This window comes from Mobula birostris, chromosome 11, assembly GCF_030028105.1.
Source record: "Mobula birostris isolate sMobBir1 chromosome 11, sMobBir1.hap1, whole genome shotgun sequence".
Taxonomy (NCBI): domain Eukaryota; kingdom Metazoa; phylum Chordata; class Chondrichthyes; order Myliobatiformes; family Myliobatidae; genus Mobula; species Mobula birostris.
The window spans coordinates 90,469,893-90,486,392 of record NC_092380.1 but is presented as its reverse complement, the minus strand read 5'-3'; the positions used below and the strand labels follow the sequence as shown (position 1 = coordinate 90,486,392).

Here is a 16,500-nt window from a genome sequence, read left to right as displayed (position 1 = left end):
GTGAAATTGGTACCAGGTTGCACAAGGCTCTAAGGCTATAGAATAAATGCCTGCAATGTAAATTAATAACAATAAGATTATTTTTAAATGTCTTTCAGTTACCGAATGTATTTTATGTTGTCGGCACAAACTGCTATCCATTCAGAATACCGTTCTGAACTGGAGGCAATAGAGGCAGAACATAAAGATGCTCTCCTAATCCTTGATAAATGTACAAATTTGTCAGAAGGTGTCTCTTCCACACGGAAACGGTGCCATAAAAATCAGGTCTTCAATTACCCACAAATATTACAGGTATGTGTTTATACATTTAAGGACATTTATTAAACTAATTATTTTAAATATAATTCATAATTTTAAGTTGGCAATGATTTCTACTGGCACTGCTGCAAAAACTTCTATCTGTACTCACCTATTAAGTATATTGGATTGTGTCAGAGAGGCCATGAAAGGGAGAGGAGAAATGCATGTTTGTGCCAACTTGAATTATTTCCCACATTCAATATTTGCAGGTTGTTCTGCCTTTTTTTTTTTTAGCAGTCAGATGTTGGCACCACTTCAGTCTCTCTGGCCTGGGAATATGTACTTGTGTGGATAAATGTCTCAAATCTAACACATAGGGAGAATAACCTCTTTTCCCCCTCGCTGAATATAAGCCGTATCGAAGCCATTTGGTTAACCTCTTAATTTGCTTCATGTGAACATTGCTAGGATTTGTATGAGCAGAAAGTTACATATCACGATTGAAAGAGATGAACTAATCCAGCAAAGTAGCAAAAGCAGTTGGAGGTGGAAAGTGGGGGAAGATGACCTCAGAACAGAAACATGAAAACGTTTAAATTGCAACATGCATGAGAAATAAAGCTTAGAATCTGATTTGTGAATAAAAGACGAAGATGACTGTAAAAGGGGACATAAAAACAAGATTGCACCATCAGTATCCATTGGCATATAATTCTACTTCAAGGCAAAGAATTGTTCAATGGGTGGTAATTCCTCAGTTGCCCAGCCATGGCTCACTGACTTTCAGATACTAAAATTGTGAGTTCAAAGCACACTTCAGAAATTTGAGTGCAATTTGTAGGCTGACCTTGCTAGCGCAGTACCATTCCACATCTGCTTTACGGCTTTTGTCCAGATGGAAGTTCTAATTATAAAAAAAGGAATGACAGTATGAAATATTTAGAATGGAATCCATCTCATCTTGTTACTTCCCAAATCTTGAAGATGCACAATTGCAGTCTCTTGTGTGTCTGTTGTGAATACCTGTTGCCTTTTGGCTAATGATGTCTGTGGTGACCAAGAAGCCAATCCATACTAAACCCATCTGCCTGAACATGATCCATATCCCTCTGTTACCTGCCTGTCTGAATGCCTCTTAAACATTGCTCTTGTATCTGCTTCCACTTCTTCCCCAGCAGCATGTTTAAGGCACCCACCAGTCTGTATAGTTTTAAAAAAACTTTAAACTTTCGGTCACTCACTTCAGAACTATGCCACCTAGTGTTTGATATTTTCATTGGGGGGAGGAAGACTTTGGCTATCTAACCTATTAACGCTTCTCATTTTTTGAACTTCTATCTTGATATCAGACTGATGTCAAAATTCTTGGGATAAGCATCATTCTCCTAAGTTTAATAAGTTGTTAGAAGCAATCAGATTTATCAATAAGGCATTTTACATCTGTTCCCAATTTACACTTCTAAGTTTCTGCCTAATAGCATCATAATTTGCCCTCTTCAAATTAAATATTTTGCTATACCATCTGCTCCTATCCTTGTTCAAGGTTATGGTAAAGGTCAGGGAATTGTGGTCACCCACTGAGAGATCATAGGTGAATGAACCTGACCAAGTTCATTGCCTGGTACCAGATCCAGTGTGACCTCTCCTCTAGTCTACATACTTATTAGGAGTTTATCCTCACACACATAACAGGCTTCGTCTCATCGGCACCTTTTGAGTTAAGGAGGTGCCAATCAATATTAGGGAAGTTGCAGTGACCCATGACAACAACCCCATTATTTGTAACTTTTCCAAAATCTGCCTTCCAATCTGATCCACTGTCTTGGTTGTTGTTAAGGTGTCTATAGAATACTCCCTATTGAGTGATTGCTCCCTTCCTGTTCCTGAATTCTATCCACACTGACTCAGTATCTCTCCATGACATCCCCGCTTTCTAAACTACAATACTGTCCCTGATTAGCAATGCCACTCCCCATCCTGTATTACCTTCCTCCCTGACCCTTTTTGAAGCAGCTATTCCTGCTCCTACGACAAACATGCTTCTTTAATAGTCACAATGTTATTGTTCCATGTACTGATGCATGCTTTAAGTTGATTGTCCTTGTTCCTGATACTACTTGCATTAAAATGGACATATTTCAGCTCATCCCGCTGACTGCATTTATGTCCTACCTGCTACCTAGCCTCCTTTACAGTCTCTCAACACGCTGCATCTAACTTTACACCAACTGTTCTATCCTCTGACCTATCACTCTGGTTCCCATCCCCTACCAGACTAGATTAAGCCCTCCCTAACAGCTCTGGCAAACCTCACTACAAGGCGGTTGGTCCCCCTTGAGTTCAGGTGTAGCCAATCCCTTTTGTACAGGTAATAGCTTCCTCAGAATAGTTCACATTGATCCACAAATTTTAAACTCTGATCTCTGCACTGATTATTCAGCCACACATTCAACTGCATTATCATCCCTATTCTCGCCCTCATTGGCGGATGGCACAGGTAGCAATCCAGAGATTTACTACCTTTTGTGGTCCTACTTTTCATCGTCCTACCTAGTTCCCTATATTCTTTCTTAAGGACCTCATCCCTTGTTCTAACTATGGTGTTGTTATCGATACATACCACAATTTCTGGCTGCTCACCCTTAAGAAGCTGTAGACCCGATCAGAGATTTCCCTTACCCTGGCATGTGGGAAGAAACATAACATCTGCAGAGTCTCTTTCCCGTCCATAGAATCTCCTGTCTGTTCCTCTAACTATTGAATCCCTTATCATCACTGCTCTCCTCTTCTTCCCCTTCCCTTCTGAGGCCCGGAGTCAGACTTTGTGCCAGAGACCTGGTCACTGCGGTTTTCCCTGGTCGGTCCCCCCCCCCACCCCGCCCCCCCCGCCCAACAGCATCCAACGTGTTATACTTGTTATTGAGGAGAATGACCATAGGGATCCTCTGCTCTCTCTGCCTATTGCCTTTCCCTCTCCTGACAATCATCCAGCTACCTGCCTCCTACAACTTGGGTGTGCCTACCTCCCTGTAGCCCCTATCTATCAGCTGCTCATTCTCCTGAAGGTCATCCAACTCCCTAACATTGTCTATAAGGAGCTGCATCCAGATGCACTTCTCATAACAGTCAAGGAGGCAGGAAGTTCTTCCAGATTTCCCACGTCTTTTACAAGGAGTACATCACAGACTTAGAATTCACTCTTTCTAATCTAACTAGGCACTAATAATAAAAGAAAGGGTAACCTGACAGGAGCCTCATCGCAGCCTTCACCTCTCCTCACTGAAGCCTCTAGACCAAAGCCTCATTTTCCCCACTCTAATCCTGTCTCTCTCAAACTATGGCCACTCCACAATATTTTGAAACTATACCTCCAGTTCCCTACATTAGCATTTAAGGGAGCAAGATATTGTTTCAGTTTGTTACCCCTTTGGAAAATGAAAAAATGATAGATAGAAAAATATTTAATTTTAATTGATGTATCTTCGAGCTTTTTGGATCTGGCACACTGGGATCTACCCTGTCTTGTGGCTGGACAAGGACAAAACAGAAGCTGCAGTTTATGTATAGTAAATCAGCCTTTGCTGGGAGAAAAAAAACAACCAATTTTATGCTTTGTATCCTGCCCTGGTTTATAGCTGGAATCATAAGCTATTTGGAAAATTGATTTTCATAAAAATCAAGACTTTTGGATGCAGAGAGAAACTATAGAATTGACTATAAGTTAATAGCAAGATAGGGTACTGATAAACATACAGTAGCTATGAGATCGACATAGCTAGGACGAGCAGAACAATAAACTACACATTTCATGCAAAAATATATCCAAATACTGTAGTTTTTGGAATTTGAGAACCAATGAAGCTAGAGAATCAGCACCACAAGAGAAGTGTGGGGAATCAGTGTCTTAGAAGAAATATAAAGAGGAAGCATTTATTGATCTTAAAAACACACATCTACTGCATGTGAGGTTAACAGCATCTGGAAATCCCTACTGTAAAGTACTCATTAATATGACATCCCTGTAAATACCTTCCTTATTCTTTATTGTTTTTTCTTTCCTGAGGTGGATATGAAATTAACACTCCAAATGGTCAAAATATCCATCTCTTCAATGTTTGTACTATTTGTGCATGTACAACTGAAATGTTTGAGTTAGGTTGTCCCTCGAGGGCAGTGAGAGTAATTTAGGGAGTTTTTTTTTTTGCTGCTTTGTACATTAGAGTGTATCCTGTGTAATATAACTTGCATTTATTCTATTTAAGCTACTACTCCTTGCTGATTTACTATCCTCTTATAGATTTTTAATTTCTTCTTCTTTTGTGCCATTTACTTGAACACTAGACAAGCAAGATACTATTCCTGATTCACTATCACGGCAAGGTGGTTTGCTCATTATTGCTGTCTGCTAATTGAGTTTCAACATTATTGGATGAAGTTCTGAAGACAGCAGGCGACTCCAATGACTATCAACAAGTATAGCTCTGAAGTTGCTTCACTACCTGAGCAGGCGAGGCTCTAAGTGAAGACTGCCCAATGGGCTTGAAGCAGTTAAATTTGTCCTCATTAGTTCTACTGTTGAAAATTGAACACAGTCCTGGAAGTATTTGTCACTTGCTTAATAGATCTTGTACATCCATTCTCCAGTTTGTTAGTTGCTACCACCAACATTTGCATCTTGTGGCTATGAAGTGTACTATCTATAAGATGCACGGCTTCAACTTATCAAAGCTTTTTCAATATGCCTATCAAATTTGTGATCTCTCTTGTTTGGAAATTAAAGGGCAATAGGAATATTGGGCCAGCACTGCCACCATTTCTGCTTTAACTCCCAGATCGTGCTGGCTCCATACCTTTGCTTCATCTGTACCAGGTCAAAACCCTGAACTCTTCATCTAGCAGCATATTTAGATCACATACTGCAGCAATTCAAGAAGACAGCACATCCTGACTTCTTAAGGGCAATCAGGGATGAACAAAAAAAAGGCCTTTTTTCTTGCAATGTCTAGATCTCAACTGTAAGTAGAAAAGCAAATCTCTGGAGTTCCCTCAAAACTCTTGGGTGCCTCTTCTCTTCCTCATCCAAGATAATCCTTAAAATCTCTCTGACTAAACTTTGGTCACTTGCCATATTTTCCTGTAACTCAGCAAGTTCTCTCCAATATAATCCACTATAATGCTTTGAAACATATACTAAAATGAGATGCTGTGGGATGATTGCCTCTGAATTTACTTGCTGGAAAATTTTTCTCCTTATTATTGAAGTTTAAGTCAGTTTGTCCTTGAAAATGGCATTTCTATGCTCAAGCATCATTCTTTGACAATCTATGAAAGTGTATATTTTCTTAGTATTTTTGATTTTCTAACTTTTCTGCATTTATCACAAATTTGTACACTGATTAGTATTCACATTATGATGCGTTATCGTCTTTCTCAGTGCTTATTTCTGATTCAGGAAATAAACATTAAGGTTAGTGAAAAAATTTTAAAATTTAGAGGATTTTTACAATCCTCTAAGATTGAAAAAAAATCTGATTATAATGACTTCTATCAGTATAAATTAGAAGGATTGTATTGGATATTATAATTTGTAGAAATCTCAAAGATCTGTTTATTTTCAAAATAATGAAGTATTTTACAATGCAATATTATTTTGAAATTCAGTCATCAATGAAAGAAAAATCAAATTAAAGGTACCAAGAAGATTCCCTGTTCTGTGCTTTGTATGACAGGTGATTAGTATGAACTGGAGTAGGCCAAATGGCAGATGTGCTTGAACCCTAATATTTTCTACAGTACTGAATGGAAGAATCTTCCTACGTTATGTTCTCACATCTTTGAAAGAGACGTTATCCAATCTTTCAAAGGTATTGACTGAGCCAGCCGAGCTGCTGCAACATCCAATGGAAAATGCAATAAAAATTGCTTCAGATTGAAGTGTTATATACCCCTAGGGGTAATTTTTTCTGTGCCTGTCACTTTAAAATGCCAGGAGAATGAGACTGACTTTTGGACACTGTTAGATTTCTACTGACTATAAAATTGCTTGGTTACTATGGTGTGAGAGAGGTGGAGTTGTTTGATGGACAATGAATGTTTATGGTTTCTCGTGGCTTGTTTTAAATAAGCAAGGTCAGATGATCCTCTCACAGATACACATAGAGAGACACATGCTCAGAGTCGAGATGGTTTTGATCAATGAAAGACACCAGTGAGTGGGGTCACTGGTTTAAACTTTCAGTAGCCCAAAAGAGATGAGTTGAGATTGACCCAGAGTATTGATAATTGACTCTCACAAGTACTGCAACTAAAAGAAGTTTGCAGAGAAAGAGGAGGGGAGAGAAAGGTTTGAAACAGAAGAAACCTAGTGATAAAGAAATCACTGTTTGGACTCTCTTCTAAGTAGCCCGCAAGGATGAGTTTGATTCCATTCGAATACGAAGTGTGATTGTCACATAGTTAATCCACAGGAGTGGGTTCTCTGGTGAGGGGAAAACCTGTGAGAATACCACGTGTGTATTTACCCTTTGTCTGGGTGTGGTAGTTCACTGAGAAAGGCACCCCTGTGGCAAATCACTGCTGGAGTTATTTCATATGTCGTGGAACTGGATAAGTGGCTATCACGTTATGTATTTGGGGTAACCGTGTGGAATCTACCAGTGTGCCTACCCTTGCCTGAGTGGTGGTTCCCTTGAAGATAGTCCCCTTTGTGATAAGCTACTGTTAGTGATACTTCATGTGTGGAGTGGAACAACTTTGGAGATAAAACCTACTGCTGTTGTTGTTTTGTATTGCTGTTGTGGAATCTGTGGAATATCGACGTAATTGCCTTCTCACAACATTCGCCTTTGGATTACAAATATCTCGCATTATTTAACCTGATGATCGAACTGAACTTTCTTACATACCATCTGAAGACTGTAACTCTTGCTACCTGAGCTTGAATAAGTTTGGGAACTTTATCTATACACCTATATATGCATAACACTACTAACTTTTGATCACCTAGTTAAGTTTATTTAGTAATTGCTAATAAAGATAGTGGATTTTAACATCAAAAACAGACTCCAGGTGTGTTCTATTGCTGCTGTTACTTTTACAGTGTTGTGTGCATGTAACCGGTACTTTCCCCAGGGTTGCATGTACGTAACAGACGAATTTTTTTATATAGAGAAACAGATTCCAATAAGAGTTTAGTTTTGAATTATGCCAATCAATTTTATGAACTGTATTAACTTAGTGTCAATGTAATTTATTGCTGAGGACTGGCATGAAGAGAGTATAAAGTGTAAAATGATAATGTTTAGAAGTTATTTTCAAAGCCAAATAAAATTATGCAAACAGTTGTATCCATCTAACAAAGTTTGTAGTAAGATGTTTTTCATGCTATGAACTTATCAGTTTTGGGGAGCAGGAAAGGGAATAGGCACATTAGAACTTAATGAGAAAACAATCTTTTGAAGGAAAGTAGAAATATAGTGCAGTGTACATTCCAGAAGTGGAATATTAAATGAGGGTGTACTTATTGTTATTATTAAAAAGTATGGAAACTTTGTCATCTAAATTATTTTATATGTAAAAAGAGTAAAGAGGATGCAAGAGTTTTGCTGTCTTGAAAAGGTGGTCACTGCTGCAAGTGAATCTGTTGTAAGCTTTTCAAGAATCTATTGTTTAAAAAAGCTTATAACAACAGATGGGAAAGATTTTCTGTTTCGTGTCCAGATAAGGAGAATTTTGGCATATATTCAATCCCAAAGGTACTCCTACACATGGTATTCAAAGCCGCCTTAAATCAAAATGCAAACACAAACCATCATTTCAGTCTTTCTCATTAGGGGTGTGGGGGTGGGGATATGTTGGACAGAAAATACACCCTTCAGTCTCCAGAATTATGACGCTACTTAGAAAACCTTGCTGCCATGTGACCTTTCATGCCAAATTGGCATCTGTATTTGCTGTCCTTAATTTGAACTAGTGACTTCATCTGCCATTTAGTTCCTGAGACTGCAATAGCCAGTCTCAAAGTGAAATAACACTGTGCCTTTAAGGACAGTATAATGCTAAGACCATCTCCAAAATTGCTGTCTATGTTTTTTAATTGACTTCCCCTTCCCCATTCTACATCAATCTGAAATAAAGTACGACTTCATGTAAATATAAATAGTGTTATTTCACTTTGAAACTGGCTATTTGCAGTCTCGATGGAAATTCTGCAGATGCTAGAAATCCAAAGCAACGTACGCAAAATGCTGGGGGGACTCAGCTGGTCAGGCAGCATCCATGAAAATGAACAAGCAGTCGACATTTCGGGCTGAGACACTTCTTCAGGACTGGGAAGGATGCCAGAATAAAAAGGTGGGGGATGGGAAGAAGGATAGCTAGAAAGTAATAGGCAAAACTAGGTAGGTGGGAAAGGTAAAGGGCTAGAGATGATGGAATCTGATAGGAGAGGAGAGAGAACCATAGGAGAAAGGGAAGGAGGAGGGGCGCCAGGGGGAGGTGATAGGCAGGTGTGAAGAGGTAAGAGGCCAGAGTGGAGAAGAGAAGATGGGGGTGGGGGGGAAATGTTTTTATTAGAAGGAGAAATTGATATTTATGCCATCAGGTTGGAGGCTACCCAGGCAGAATACAAAGTGTTGCTCCTCCACCCCTGAGGGTGGTCTCACCTTGGCACAAGAGGAGGACGTGGACAGACATGTCGAAGTAGGAATCGGAATTAAAATATTTGGCCACTGGGAAGAGGGGTAGTCAAGATAACTCTGGGAATCGGTAGGTTTTTCGAAAGATATTGGTTGTTAGTTTGTCTCCAGAGATGGAGACGAGTGGAAATAAAAGGATCCTTGTCTGGTTGGCTGCCAGTAGCTAATGGAGTTCTACAGTGGTCGGTGTTGGGACGGCTTCTTTTTATGCTGTATATCAATAATTTAGGTGATGGAATAGATGGGTTTGTTGCTAAGTTTGCACATATAAAGATTAGTGGAAGGACAGGTAGTGTTAAGGAAACAGGCTGCAGAAGGGCTTAAACAGATCAGGAGAATGGGCAAGAAAGTGGCAAATGAAGTACAGTCAACACACATCAAAGTTGCTGGTGAACGCAGCAGGCCAGGCAACATCTCTAGGAAGAGGTACAGTCGCCGTTTCAGGCCGAGACCCTTCGTCAGGACTAACTGAAGGAAGAGTTAGTAAGAGATTTGAGAGGGGGAGGAGGAGGTCCAAAATGATAAGAGAAGACAGGAGGGAGAGGGATGGAGCCAAGAGCTGGACAGATGATTGGCAAAGGGGATATGAGAGGATCATGGGACAGGAGGCCCAGGGAGGAAGATGGGGGGGGGGGGAGAGAACCAGAGGATGGGCAAGATGTATAGTCAGAGGGACAGAGGGAGAAAAAGGAGAGTGAGAGAAAGAATGTGTGTATAAAAATAGATAACGGATGGGGTATGAGGGGGAAGTGGGACATTAGCAGAAGTTAGAGAAGTCACTGTTCATGCCATCAAATTGGAGGCTGACTGTACCTCTTCCTAGAGATGCTGCTTGGCCTGCTGTGTTCACCAGCAACTTTGATGTGTGTTGCTTGAATTTCCAGCATCTGCAGAGTTCCTGTTGTTAAAGAAGTACAATGTTGGAAAATGCATGGTCGTGCACCTTGATAGTAGAAATAAATGTACAGACTATTTCCTAAACAGGGAGAAAATCGAGAAATCTGAGATGCAAAGGGACTTGGCAGTCCTTGTGCAGAGCACCCTAAAGGTTAACTTGCAGGTTGAGTCTGTGGTGAGGAAGGCAAATTTTAGCATTCATTTCAAGAGGTCTTGAATACAAGAGCAGGGATGTGATGCTGAGGCTTTATAAGGCACTGGTGAGGCCGCACCTTGAGTATTGTGAACAATTTTGGGCTCCTCATCTGAGGGAAAAAAAGCGTGCTGACTTTGTAGAGAGTCCAGTTGCCATTCACCAGGAATATTCTGGGAATTGAAGGGTTATCATACCAGGAACATTTGATGGCTCTGGGTCTATACTTGCCGGAATTCAGAAGGATGAGGGGGGATTTTATTGAAACCTTTTGAATGTTGAAAGACCTAGATAGAGTAGACGTAGAAAGGATGTTTCCCATGGAGGGGGAGTCTAGGATAGGGGGGCACAGCCTCAGGATAGAGGGGTACAGCCTCAGGATAGAGGGGTGTCCATTTAAAACAGAGATGCAGAGAAATTTCTTTAGCCAGAGGGTGGTGAATATGTGGAATTATGACCACAGGCAGCTGTGGAGGCCAGGTCATTGAGTGTATTTAAGACAGACATTGATAGGTTATTGATTGGACACAGCATCAAAGGTTACAGGGAGAAGGCTGGGGAATGGAGTTGAGGAAGGGAAAAAAGGATAAGCCATGATTGAATGGCAGAGCAGGCTTGATGGGCCAAGTGGCCTAATTCTACTCCTATGTCTTATGGTCTTGTGGAGAAAGGGGAGGAAGGTGGCAGACATAGACCAAGTGAATTTCAGTGCAGGGTGGAAATTGGAGGCCAAGTTGATGAAATTGAGATGCTCAGCATGGGTGCATGAAGCAGTACCAATGCAGTTCTCAATGTAGCCAAGGTGAGAATCTCTCGTGTTTATCTTTTTTATTTTTTTGTTTTAAGTGGCATTTGTGTTTGCTGTCTTTTGCTGAAATTGTTTTGTGAGTTCTTACTCTGCATTTTGTAGGCCAAACTTTTCAAATGGAACTTCAAGGACTCTTGCATAAATTTATTGATAATCTGCATAGAATGACCAATCAGTGTTTCAAACATGTGACCTTACAATTGGTACTGATTGAATATAATTCTCTTGCCTTCTTTGCCATCTCCTTTTTTCATTCTTTGCAACCAATGGACCTGTTCCAGTTTATATTTATTGTATTGTCCTGTTTTGACCTTACATATTTCAGGATCTCTGTTTACTTTTTGGAAGCTGTGGTTTGAATCAGTATGCTCCCCTTTAGCATTCCCTGTTCAAATCTGTGCTGGGTGCATCTGCGTTCATCAGCGTATCACTTTCTGCTGCTTGTCTCTGCTAGCATCAGACCTACAGCTCAGATTGGATTTCTTTCACTGTCCGTGTCATTGCAGACAGCTTTGAAATCACTGGCGAAGGGATCAACGTTGTTATTACTGAGAGGAGTTTCCCGTTGTGGAATTATCCAGCAGTAGGTTGATCTTTTCAGAATCAGAGACAGCCGTTTAAAATGGAGATGAGGAAGGTTTCTTTTCTCTGAGGTTTTGAATCTTTGGAATGCTGTACCCCAGGACTTTCTTGATATGGAATCATGGATTATACCCAAAGCAGACTGATAAGCATTTGAGCTACGTACAAGGGGGTCAAAAGGTATGAAGAGAGTGTAGGAAAGGGCGTGAGGCTATGATTGGATTAATTGTTATTGAATTGCACAGCAGATCTAAGGAACAGATTGGCATGCTCCTGGTTCTTGTGTTTATTGAGGAATTAAATGATTCCAATTGCTGCCTCTAGCTTTATATCAGGGAAAGCTGATGTAAGAATGTGGTTGTCGTCTAAATCTTCTGTAGTAAATGTTTACAACTACGTGTTAATTTCTTTAGATATGTACTTTAACCAATTTTGACCAAAATATTTAAAAATGCATAGGTACATAATGTCACTGATCAACTGGTGCTTAATGATAACTGTGACATATAGAATTGTCTGGAATTATACTTCAGTACTTTGCTATGTTACTACAATAATAAGACATCTCCAGATCTGAGTCGATTTATTATTGGAATCATGTTTGTTACATGGTTGTGAACTGGTCTGGAATTTCCAAGACCTGCTTTTCATTGACAGACTGGATACTTTGAGAGTGTTTTGCCTCAGATGTTAGTATAAACATAAAAAAAGGTATGAAAACATCTGACGGCAAAAGTCTAGGTTGTCATAAGCAGTTATAATGCTATATTAATCACTACTAATGCACCTTTAAGTAAATCTACAGCCATTATTCACTTAAGTGTGGGCGTGCAGCTTAATTTTGTTCATTGTAGTTGGTCCTCTTCAATTCTACAAGGATTTCATTGATCTGCTGAGGAGACCACATCCAATGCTTTCTGTAAAACTAAGCTGGTCATATCTACTGAATTATACTCATTCACCAATCATTAATTTTTAAAAGATGTTTTTAATAAAAGGCTATTTTCTACCAGTCATGTCTTCATAATAGCTTCATAATGCAGTTTGCTAATATTCCTTATCAAATGAATAATCAAAAATATTTGTATTTGTAATAATCTTAGAATGCATTCCAGCTAGAAGTTTAGATGACTGCTGTAAACAATTACCTTGTTGCCATAGTCTAACACTGTGTAAAGATAAGGACATGTTTGGCACAGCTTTGTGGGCCGAAGGGCCTGTATTGTGCTGTAGGTTTTCTATGTTTCTATACAAATTGTTACTGTTGCTGCAGGTTAGATATATGCTTAGTTTTGCTGTTGATATTTTCACTCACAATAGGTCTCTCTCTTTGATTGAAGATAAAAGTAGAAAGAAAAAGGCATTAATCCATTTTAGAACGTTTGGAGATATGACATATGTCCTTTAAAGATTGCCAGGGTGACGTTCTATTTCTTTGACAGGAAGCCACGTTTTGTATTGTGCTGCGTGGAGCACGTCTTGGGCAAGCTATCCTAAGTGATGTCCTTCAAGCAGGTTGCATTCCAGTAATAGTTGGAGATTCTTACATCCTCCCATTTTCAGAAGTGCTGGACTGGAAAAGGTAAGCAAAAATACAAATATGAAGAGGAATTAGAGTTTGAGGAGGATATACAGGTTTTGAGATTATTTAGCCAAGTTAATTATGTGAAGAAATGTGTAACATTGCGTTATAATGTAATTCACTTTCACAAGAAAACAAAATTTGAGAGATTTGGAAACACTGATGTACAAGGAGACTTGGGTCTCATTGTACACTAGTTACTGAAACCAGACATATCCTCCTTATCCAAGGAAGAATATACAGGTCATAAAGGAAATGCAGCAAAGGTTGTAGACTGATTCCTTGGGTGGCAGGCCTCTCTTATAAGGAATTGGATCGATCTCATCTATATTTGCTGCGGTTTAGAAGAATGAGAAGGAAATCTCTTTGAGACTCCAGTTGGTCTAGAATGAATGCCAGAGTTAATTCAGCATTCTTGAGTGGGGGGTAACAGTCGAAGGATATGTAGTGAGACAGGAGAAATTACAGTTAGCTGTGAGGAGAAATTTCATTATAGGGTGGTGAACTATAGAATTCTATGCCAAGTCCTGGTGACATCCTTCTAAATTGTTTGCTGCACGTGATACTCCAAATTCAGACTTATTAACATCATACGGTACTGTTCAAAAGTCTTCAGCATATAGATATATAGATAGGATGCCTAAGACTTGCACAGTACTGTATTTGTCAACATGCAGTAAAAAACGAGTTTGTAAATCTGGCGGGAGCAAAGGAAGTTGGAGTGGTGAGGGTGGAGTGCTGTAGGATGGGTGTGGGACAGGTGGCAGAGGAGGAGTGCCGGGGCAGTGGAGGGTTGTGTGGCACGGGTACATTCACACCCAGCCCTGAGACACCAGGCAAGGTCAGTTGATTCCGAACAGTTGGTTTGTTGATCATTACAGAACGTCTGTCTGTTGCATCCTGCTCTGTCCCCTCTCCAACCTTGATTTCCCCTCTCCCTGTCCCCTTCCCACTCTCAGTGTACAATGGAGTTCCATATCCGAGTCAGGTTTATCTTAACTCGCATATGTCATGAAATTTGCTTGTTTGTGTTTTGCAGCAGTACAGTGCAATACATAAAATTACTGAAGTCCTGTTAGTAAGTTTTAGTATATGTGCCTAAGACTTTTACACAGTACTGTACATCTTCACATAGCATCCCATAGACCTCAAATAAAGGGAAAACCCTTGGAGTTTCAAATATAGAACACAGACATAGAATAGTGCAGCACAGTACAGGCCCTTCGGCCCACAATGTTCTGCCGACCCTCAAACCCTGCCTCCCATATAAGCCCCCACCTTAAATTCCTCCATATGCCTGTCTGGTAGTCTCTTAAACTTCACGAGTGTATCTGCCAATTCTCATTCTCGTTCTTCTAAACACAGCAGTTGTAGATAAAGTTGATCCAATATCTTATAAGACAGCCCTGCCACCCTAGGAATCAGTCTAGATCCTTTTCTGCATTCCACTTATGGTTTGTATGTTCTTGATTTACGAAGGCCAAAATGTCACTTTACAACACTGTCTACCTGTGTTGCCAGTTTCAAGCTATTGTTCCCAGATCTCTTTGTTCTACCATAGACCTCAATGCTCTGTCATTCTCTATAAATCCTACCCTGGTTTGTCCTGCCAAAGTGCAACACCTGATACCTGTCTGTATTAAATTCCGTCTACCATTTTTCAGCCGGTTTTCCCAGCTGGTCTAGATCATATTGCAAGCTTTGATAGCCTTCCTAAATGTCACAAGTTTGCTGATCCAGTTTACCACTTAAGTCTAAATTATTAAATATAGGTGATAAACAACAATAGACCCGGCACTGATCCCTGTAGAACACCACTAGCCTTCCAGTCAGAAGGACAACCACCCTTTCTTCTCTGCTAAGCCACTGCTGAATCCAATTCATTATTTCATCCTGAATACCAGGTGACTGAGCCATTTGGACCAGCCTCCCATGTGGGACTTTTGTCAGAGGCCTTACTAAAGTCTATGTTGGCAATTTCCACTGCCTTTCCTTCATCAACCTTCCTAGTAACTTCCTCAAAAAACTACAGGATTGGCTAGATGTTACCTACCCTGCACATGGCCATGTTGACATGGCCATGTTGACACGCCCAGATCATGCTCTGTCTATCTAAATACTTGTATATCCTGTCTCTTAGAATACCTTACAATAATTTACCCATGACTAATGTCAGTGTTACTGGCCTATAATTTCCCAACATATTTTTAGACCCTTTCTTAAACAACGGAGCAATCCTATGGCACCTCACCTGTGGCTAAGACTGAGATGCTGTAAATTTTCAATATTTCTGCCACAGCCCCTGCGATTTCTGTACTTGCCTCCCACAAAGTTCAAAGGGATACTTGTCACACCCAGGGGATATAGCCACCCTAATTTACCTCAACTAGAGAGTACTTTTTTCTGCTTTTGTTTACTCTGTGTCTGTTTCACCAATTTATTTTGGCGCTGACATTCATTCAATGTTTACAGTAACTCATGGCTTAAAACAAAATGCTACCTTTAGCTGTGTGAAATCTTTTGCTACTTGCAGCTTCTACCATAATGTAAGTTTGAGCGAATAATTAATTGAAAATTGCAGTGTTCCACAGTTTAAATATTGTGCAAGAATTTAATTAAACAAACTGAGATTGGTGAAATCTTATCAAAACAAAGTTTTCCAGGAAAATCAGTACAATTTCTGAATTTATATTTTCTATATCTAAGAACATTGCAGCTTAAGTGGATAGATCTTTTGGTTTCTGCCTTAAACGTGCACTGAAATTTAGATGTTAATTTTCCCTGTCTGGCATTCCCGTAATCTGTCCATTTTGAGTTTTATAAGGCTACGTCAATACACAAATGTTCTAAAGTCTTTAAGTAATTAAACTAAACTGCACAGTTCCTTCAAAGAGACAACTTGAGCAGAATTGACCATCTGTTCTCTTTCTATACTGTAGAGTTCTATGAATGATTAAATCAAAGATTTGATTTTTCACTATTAAAAGGTATGCTGATAGTTAATGTTCATAACTTGCTGTTTTTATAAAATCTGTTTTTTAAAAAACAGATTTGTTTCACATTTAAATCAATATTTTTGTGTTTTGTTAAGCCACTGTATCTTTATGGAAATTAAATGAAGAAAGTGCTGTGCCTTGTTTTTAATCCATAAGATAAATCATACAAAGCAGGAAGATTCTAAATGCAGTCTTTAATCTATTTTGAATTACCTAGCAGGATACTTAAACTGGAATTTAGTTTCATTTTCACTGAATTTTCTATTCCTTTGACCAGTCAACTTGTGAGGAAGGAATACATTAAGATGTGGTATTGCTATCATCAATCTATTACTGTTTGTATTTAGTTTTTTTTGTGGTTTTCACTACTGTCAGTCATGCAAGTACTGGATGGAGACTCAAAAATAGACAATAGGTGCAGGAGTAGGCCATTCGGCCCTTTGAGCCAGCACCGCCATTCACTGTGATCATGGCTGATCACCCACTATCAGTATCCAGTTCCT

At 39.6% G+C, this 16,500-nt stretch overlaps 1 protein-coding gene across 3 annotated transcripts in view; it reads left to right on the top strand.

Annotated features, from left to right (window-relative positions):
* The window catches only part of ext2 (exostosin glycosyltransferase 2), a 164,969-nt gene that overhangs the window by 40,199 nt on the left and 108,270 nt on the right, over nt 1-16,500 (top strand). For all 3 annotated transcript variants that reach the window (XM_072272694.1, XM_072272695.1, XM_072272696.1), the window contains 2 exons: nt 99-294; nt 12,862-13,001. In XM_072272694.1, coding sequence (XP_072128795.1) covers nt 99-294; nt 12,862-13,001 — 336 coding nt within the window. The remainder of the gene's footprint in view (nt 1-98; nt 295-12,861; nt 13,002-16,500) is intronic.